Source organism: Trachurus japonicus, chromosome 13, assembly GCF_045865225.1.
Source record: "Trachurus japonicus isolate A0001 chromosome 13, Traja_1.0".
NCBI lineage: Eukaryota > Metazoa > Chordata > Actinopteri > Carangiformes > Carangidae > Trachurus > Trachurus japonicus.
The window spans coordinates 34,292,833-34,301,530 of record NC_140919.1 but is presented as its reverse complement, the minus strand read 5'-3'; the positions used below and the strand labels follow the sequence as shown (position 1 = coordinate 34,301,530).

Genomic DNA, 8,698 nt, shown 5'->3' with positions numbered 1-8,698 from the left:
TAGCGTTGCTTCAACTTGATAGTTTCTGGGTTTTCATTACAGTGAAGATGCTGGTGATGGGATAGAAACAGTCCAATGACCCTAACACATCCATCTCACAAATTGTAATCACACTTTGTAATTTTGACCACGTTGTGTGACAATTTCATTTAGCCATGCTAATCTACAGCTAATAAAACAAACTATTCCTGAGTAACAAATGTAATTCAGTGCAGTTAGTTAGCCAGTCTCATTCTGACAAATGCAAAACCAATTATAAGTGCATCACAATCTATTCTAACTCAACTGAAACTGTATAATCAGCTTAATCAGAACTTGAAAACAGTTGTGAGAATTGCATTATCAAGTGACTTCACTTTCACTGAGGCTTGAACCACAGTTAGAACAGCTGTAAATAAAGGTAGACAATAACTCACTCAACCCAAGTCCCAGGGGAAACTCTGATTTATCGCAGCAAGCACAAACCTTTCTCTCAGCAAAGTTTTGCATAAATAAAACATTTCAGTTCAGGTGGCAATAGAGCCACTAGGTCCTATCATCTGTTATTGCTGTATGATTAAATGGGATTTTGAGGCAGGAGTAGGGTTTGGAATTTCTGGCAGCCTTTGACACCATGTACAGTGTCTAACTTCCGGTGTTATAAAAGATGTAGATGTGTATTAGAACATTTAGGAAGAGGAGGCACAGTCAGATGGCTGAGATGTAGGGCAATCTCTGGCACAGTCCACTCGGTACGTCCAAGCAAACTAAAAATAAAGAGGAAAAACTTTGCTTTCCTTCCCAAAGACAGGTCTAATCCATCTCGGCACACTACAGGCAACAAATGCAGCTCTCAGCAGAAAAGAGATGTTATCATAAGTAAAATAGGGAGGTGCAGTCTCATTGATGTTCTGCTTTAATGCTACATGAAAGTCAAGTTTGCAGGGGAATCTGTTGCACATCTGAGCAAAACCTGGGGGGATAGAGGGCATTATGTGTCAGCCCTGAATAAATCCCATAAACATAGTGGAACTCCTAAAAAAAATTAGCCAACATGTTTTGTTTGCTTTTAATTGTCACAGATGAGGATCAAGTGCTGCAAGCTAAATAGATTTCTGCATTCCTGTAATATATTTCTGACAGGGAGCCAAGTATCCACCATTAAACAGACAATAACTCCACTTCCAAACAGCTTTATTCTTACAATTAATTAACATGAAAAAAAAACAAAAAAAACAGAACTACAGAATTCACAAAACGGTTACAGGCATTGAAAATACACCCTCTATCTACTTAAATAGAATGCAGTACATTTCCCCTTAGGTTTGCAGAGTGCATGTGTATATGTGCTTATGTTTGCAAGTATGTAAGAGACGAAGCAAAAGAAGAGTGGGAGAGTAAACGGTCTTATCAGGGATGTGCAGGTCCAGCCGAGCCATTCTGAGTGCACGTCAGAGGGTGAAAAGCGGGCTAGCTACTGTGCTGGTCTTCGGCTGAAATCTGCTGCCCCTCCCACATGGCACATAGTATATGCAGGAACAACCGACTGACTTAAAGACAGACAGCGATAATTCATTTTGTGGCTTACTGACCCACTCTGGTTTGCTTCTCCACATTTACAGGAAGAAAGAAAAACTCTGTTTTTGTTATGTTCACCAGAAAAAGACAGCTCGTAGCATCAGACCCAAACTCATTATTTCTTAAAGAAAAGGTGAATATTGACTCCATTAGTACTCCATTAGTACCTACGAGGATCATTCACAGGGAGGTAAATTAATGACAAAACTAAACAGATGCTTCACAAGCACAATCTGAAACACATTTAGAGCTTTTGTTGGCTGTATGTTACAGAAACAGGACAACTTGGGAAAACAAAACAAAACCAGGAGGTTTGGCGTAGATCACAGTTTCCTACTGTGCGGCCAGTTTCCTGATGTTCATGATCAACCTCTTGCTGTAGTCCTTATGGTCGACAGGCTTCACATCCATCACTGTTGCCTTGATCCTGGATTCATCCTATGTAAGAAAACAACAGCAGTCATTGGTATGAGATATAGAGTCACTTCTTCAACAGAAAAGTTCAAGGTCACAGGATAAGAGACACCCTCTCTCAGTTTAACATTGACCAGCAAGTCAGCAGTGTTGCAAACACACTAAGACTGAAAAAGATGACAGAGGTGGCAACCAGGTGGGTGGAGGGGACATAGTGTATGTGTATCTCTGCCATGCTTTAATATGATGCGAGTCTAAGGCGAGCCTTTACACTGATATATCCAGACTAGTCCCCACAGAGGTCGCTGCTGAAAGGCGCATATTTACATTTGTGCACGTGGCTATGGTTGCATGTTCTAGCGTGATGTAATAATCTTTTCCAAACTGCAGTTTCTAAAAAGCATTGTCTGTTGGTGCATATCAAACATAATAGTAGTTGCAAAGTTGCATTTCTGACAGGACAATTCCAATTAGAGCTCTTTCTGATTTTTTTTCATGTTAATTCTTCTATGCTAATCTATATACGCTACAAAATGAAAATGCATCCGACCTTTTAACTTGGCATATACGTATATGTAATATATTAATTATCAGCTGGCAACGGATGCAGACATCTTCCATTCAAAGTGGATTAATGCGAGATGTTTTGACTGGAGATCTGAATTGTGTTGGCATTCAAATTAAAAGAGGCAGCTTTTAAAGCCATAACCATCTCTACAGCTGTCTAGACAGGGGAAGGTCATTTCTACCAGGACCATTATTCTCTGCATTTAAAACAGAGGTTACACTTATTTTGTCTCCATTAATCCTCCTCTGCTGAGGTGGGTGAAATGTAAATCATCTTCCTAAGTGCTCACATTCTTTAAGAACAACCTGCCCTATAGCCACTTCTCTTGTTTGTCTTTCATCATGCAAGAAAACCATGTACATGATACAAAAATATGTAATAAGAGCATTTGACACGAGCGTTTGACACTTTTCATCACTTTCACATCAATACAGACAGACCTGTTACTGTGTGATACAGAGCAAGTGTCACCTCTGGCCAGTGGCCACCTCCTGACAAGAGTGAGGAAAAGTTTGCAACATAGGTATTTTTAAAACGTGTGGATCTAGGTCAGAGGTCGGCAACATGCAGCTCCGGAGCCACATGCGGCTCTTTCATCCCTCTGCTGTGGCTCCCGTGGTTTTCAAAGGGTTTTCGTGTTTTGTTTTGGGTTTTTTTGTTTGTTGTTGTTGGGTTTTTTTTGGGGGGGGGGGGTGGGGGGGTGAATAAATAATTGCCATTTCATTTAAATTGATTTGATTTAGTTTATTTAGTTTTTTTGTTGTAATGGTTTTTTCTTTGGAGATTGAGGTGCTCTTCTGACATTGTGTCAGTCAAAATGCCTATGTGTCACATCACATTTTTTCCACCATGAACTACATCAAACGTAAACATTGCTCGCACCTGACAGATGAGAGCTTGCAATCCTGCTTGAAAATTAAAGTGATGTCTTACAACCCTGATATGGATACGCTGTGCAGTTACGTTCAGGGGCAGAAATCACATTAACCAGGTGAGAGAAATAATTTATTATTTTGAAAATATATATTTCTATATTGGACCCTGAACTGATGTATTTGTGTTTCATATTCAGGTTGACAGTTGGCTGCTGTATGCCACATGAGGAAATTAGGAATGACGGCACACTGAAAAAGACATCAAAAAAAGACAAACTGGCATATCTTTGGTTTGTCCTTGTTAATGAAAGAGAATATGCTGCAGCTGATTTTACAATGCAGGGTTTTCTCTGCCTATCTGAGGCAAAGGCAGGCTTCCTGGGTGATTTTGGCTGCCTCTGTGATTTTGGCTGCCTCCTTGGTTAAAGCATGTGTGTATGTGCATGGGGGGCCGTTCAGATGTAGCATCTTTTTCGCACTCAGACCCATTACTTCCAATGTAGACGCGCATCATGCGGGCTCACCACCAAAAACAACGACGTAGCACTGCGCATTCGGTGCAATGCGCTTGTTTTTTCATGCACATCAATTTAGTGGTCAAATAGGTTTTGTGGCACCGGGTGGGTTTTAATTTGGTGGGAATGGGCCCAAACGGATCTTCTAATGCTAAAGGTTGCTGACTAGGGATGCACATTTTAATTTTTTGTTTTTTGTTAACCGATGCTCATTAACCGATTATTAACCATTAACCAATAAGATTACAACGCTTGTGGGAGCGATCAATTTCTTGCCATTTAAAGCTATTCTTACCTTTCTGGAACTTTTGCACATTTCTTTGTCTAAGTTAAAATGCTATTAATAATCTGATGATACATTAAAATGTAAGAGAAACCCAACAGGGTTAAAAACTCATCATTTTTTCATTCTCATATAATTCTGAGAAAAGTCTGACCAATAATATTATTCGGTCCAATTAATAAGATTTGACGAGCAACCGAACCTACTTAATATGTAATCACTTTGTGCACCTCCCCAACCCCCCCCCCCACCCCAACCAGGAAGAACGCTTATTGACACCAGAGCAGTAGCAGGACACAGAGAGCAGAGGAGACTAGAGTCACAACACACACTAGAAAGAAGGTTTTTGGAAATAAATCGTTTTTTAAAAGACCAATAACTGCAGCTGCAGCTGGTCGCAGAGTTTCATGTCTGATATTGTAACGTTAAAAGTGAGCAGCCCCGAATGATACACAGGAAGTCACGTGTCTATAAAGCATCCAGTGCTAACGGCAACGGCTAGGCTACTGTTAGCTCAGTGCTAACGGCTAGGCTACTGTTAGCTCTGTGAGTTCTACATGGTCCGGACCCGGTTGAACTCCGGACCGGCACGGCTCAACTCGGCCCAGTCCGGATTTATTTTCGCCCTGAACCAGCGCATCAGGTGGCGCTGGTCCGGCCCCAGCCCGGCTCGTTGAGAACTGTAATCTGTAACAATCACTTCCCCTGCGTCTCCAGTAGCAGTAGGCTAACAACAGTTTATTATAAAACTCATCAGTCATCATCAGTCCGTTTATATGGATTAAAACTCCTGTGTTGTGTTTGTTTGTGTTGTTCCCGTTTCACTCGCGTTCATGTTCTGTTTACCGTTGCCATGCCAACGCATGCAGCGGGGAGGGAGGGGGCTAGTGGAGGTGCGGTAGGAGGGAGCGGTGGGTGGGACTTGTGAGGGAGGTGGAGCTGTTGATTTTCAAATGTTTGTCCTGTGCTGTGAGAAATGCCAGATCGGTAAGAATTGCTTTAACACACACACACACACACACACACACATGCACTGCCACAGCTGATCAGCACCACATCCATGGTGCTTTGTCTCAGCTGATCCCGCTCATATGGAGGTTAGAACGTCCAATAATGAACTGTTTGTATACACCAGATACACCAGACTGAAGCGAGAGGAACAGCAGAGCTCCTCTGACATTTCATCTGTGGAGCTGCAGGAGAGCTGCAGGTGAACAGGCTGGAAATCAGCGACGACCTCTTTTCTTTTTTGCAGTGCCGTTGTTACAGGTGATTCACATCTATGTCCGTGTAACTACATTTATTGTCTGATCTTCCTTCACAGGGGCTGCCCTGCACTTACTGTCAGTCCTCCTGTATAACTTTTTGCTGCGAATTATGACTGAAGGCACATGGACGTCTGCACGTGTCAACACGAGTTGACAGCATAAGGAGCTAATAATTTAAAAAAATTAACTAATAGTATTAATCGGTCAAAGTTCTTGTTATCGGTTAACAGTTAAACGGTTAATCATGTGCATCCCTATTGCCAACCCCTGATCTAGGTGGACAGAAGACCTTCTGAAGTTCATATCTTTGTGACAGCGGTTAACGGTAGCCTGCGCACTTGCGCAGTCAGTAATACAGCAAAACACCAAAACACCCAGGGCAAGAGGAGGATGGCGAGCTAGCGAACTGACTTTGTTTGAATATTTTAAAGAAACCAGCCATCCAAACTTTGTAAGAAATTAAAATACATTCATCATGTTTGTCTGGTCTCAGAGAGGCACGCAGGGCATTTTGGTAATGTAAACAGAACTCTTGTTTACTGGAAAACACCACAGAGGGCACCTGTAAGTGCTGTTCAATGGCAGGCTGGGTATTTCCGGGAGGTCGCAGGGGATTTATCTTTCAGATGCTTAGCTCTGAGATTCAAATGTCAACACAAGTGCAGACGTTTCCTTTATAATAACTCTTTAACTTAAAATAAAAAAGTTTAATAACCAAGTATGAAGCTCTAGTTTAGACCTCGATGCCCCTGTCTGACCAGCTACATTACCACTCTGATAAAAGTCACATTGTGGCAAAAGAGGGACATAACATTGTACATTATGTTATTTAAAACAGATCTTTTTTTTTGTTTGTTTGTTTAATTTCTTGGTTTCAGCACAGTGCTTCCTGATCAATGTTGTGAAAGCCTAGAAATTAAATATGAGCAGTAATAACTTTTAGTTGCAAACCAAAATAATTAAGTGTCAATACAATCTCTCTCAAAATGTTAAACTTAATTTTCTGAACAGTTGGGTTTTATCTCTCATGCTATTTCCTACCCAAATATCAAATTCAGGACCAACAGTAATAGGCTCTCATTTCAAGGAAAAACAACCACCTCTACTTTACCTTAACAAAAATTATAAGTTATGAGTAACAGTTATAAGAGTGATTTTCATGGATCTGACCACCTGATCAATATATACACACACACTGATGCAGACTGCAGTTGATGAGTGGGTGAGTTTGGACAAGATGCGTGTAAGCAGCCAACATCACACAGCCAAGTTGGCTGTTGATCAACATACTCACAACCTGTGCTGGACCCCCTACAGCTATAGCTGCGTGTGTGTATACACATGAGCACAAGAGGAACAACACATTAATTTGCTTCATGGTGACCTTTTTCTAACAACTTTAAACCTGCCAGGAACACTTGCAGCAAAGAACAGCCATAGAAACTAACTGTTTTTGTACGTGCAAATCAAGGCGTCTTAGCTCCCGCACAGCCTTTTTAAGGAGCAACAGGGATGTGGAGTTGACTGAAAATTCAGACACTAGCATTAGCATTATTACACAGCTTCTATGTTATCTGTGTATTTGATCCTTTGCACCCAGAAATACGCCGGTGATTAAGCCCCAGCCTTGGAAACCGGTTAAGTGCATTAGATCTTCAGAGGAAGAAAAAAAAGGTGGAATGAAAAACCAGCATTACTCAGGGGGACAAGTGTTTGCAACCACTTCACTATTCTCCATATTCAAATCTTCACCTTGCACTGTAACCTCTGAATAGCGTGACACACTCCATCACATAATTAGTGATGGTCACATCTTGTCAGGCACATAGGATTTATGAGGGCAGCAGAAGAAATATTAACCACACAGCTATTTGCAATGGAAACAGAAATGTGGTTGAGATTGTGGCAGTACTTGAGAGCCTTGGAAAGAGAACAGTATCAATATTCCCTTTTTCCATCAGTGTCACCCTTTCGAGACACTTAAATCACTTACAATGTCGGTATATACCCTACAGGGACCATGATACCTTAATAACAGCACAGACGTTTGAATATTATAGCTGCAAGCAGGCAATCTTGATCCCAGTCAAGTTAAAGATTTAAGACAGTCAAACAGACATGTGTTGAGAGGTAATATTTAAAAAAGGTATGTTTTGACAGGAGCAACACAGGTAAAGTAATAAACTCATTCATCTGGTCACATTATTTACTGTCAACATAACTGCCTAAACAAATTGATCAGGGGAAAAAAATCTATTTTTGAATGCCTACATGAAACTTTGATCTTGATTGGTGTGACAGTAATTACACAATGCATCATACCCACATGAACCAACTGCACATATTTGTTTTGATAAATAAACTGTAATTAATCATGAAGTGTTTTTATTTAAGGCATTAAGAAAAACACATTAATTGACATATCTTGACATATTTAGCAGGGCTTCCAGTGCCAATCCCACATTTGTCCTCAAAAGATGCTCATTTGAAGAATTCTGGTGCCAGAATGAAATTAATTATGGCTGGACACACTTGAATGTTTTGACACTGGTAGCCTTCCTCAACAGTTTTGTTTAATAGGAATTTCATGTTAATTTGAGTTTTGGTTGAGTGTGATGTCGAGCAACAAATGGCAATAGTTTAGTTTAATGAATACTAATATCCAGCGAATCTTCAGCTTTCTTGAAAATAATTAGTCAACTAAAAGTGGACTATATCATAATGCACTATATGTTATAACAGGGTTGCAAGACTCTCACCAACAATATATAAATCGAGTTTAAATTAATCCATTAAACATTTGGTGTATAAACTGTCAAGAACGTGAAAAACACCTGTCATATTTTCATGTCTCCAATTTGCTTGTTTTGTTTGACCAACAGTTCAAAACCCTGAGATTTAGCTTTAAAAGATTTTCTAGCATTTCAAATTATTTTACAGCAAAAGTAGTGATGAACAGGAAAGTTAGGGGATAGAGAGGGAATGAAGAGCGGCAGAGAGCCAAGGCCAGACTCTTGACCACTGCAGTGAGAACTCAGCCTTCATACAGGTGTACGAGGTGAACTACGAGGGCACCCACCTTCCCCAAAACCCTCAGATTTTAAGATTTAAAAAAAAAAAAAGAAAAAGTAAGGACTTAGAATTCTTCTCTTATCAGAATTTATTGATTTTCTGCTAACCAACCAATTGATTAACTGTGTCATCTCTAACTGTCTGTG

The 8,698-nt window shown here is 40.4% G+C and overlaps 1 protein-coding gene across 1 annotated transcript in view; it reads right to left on the bottom strand.

Annotated features, from left to right (window-relative positions):
* Positions 1 to 1,036: 1,036 nt before the first annotated feature.
* Positions 1,037 to 8,698, bottom strand: part of rpa1 (replication protein A1) — a 37,826-nt gene continuing 30,164 nt past the window's right edge. Inside the window, exon 17 of the mRNA XM_085796150.1 lies at positions 1,037 to 1,995. Coding sequence (XP_085652276.1) covers positions 1,891 to 1,995 — 105 coding nt within the window. The 3' untranslated portion in view covers positions 1,037 to 1,890. The remainder of the gene's footprint in view (positions 1,996 to 8,698) is intronic.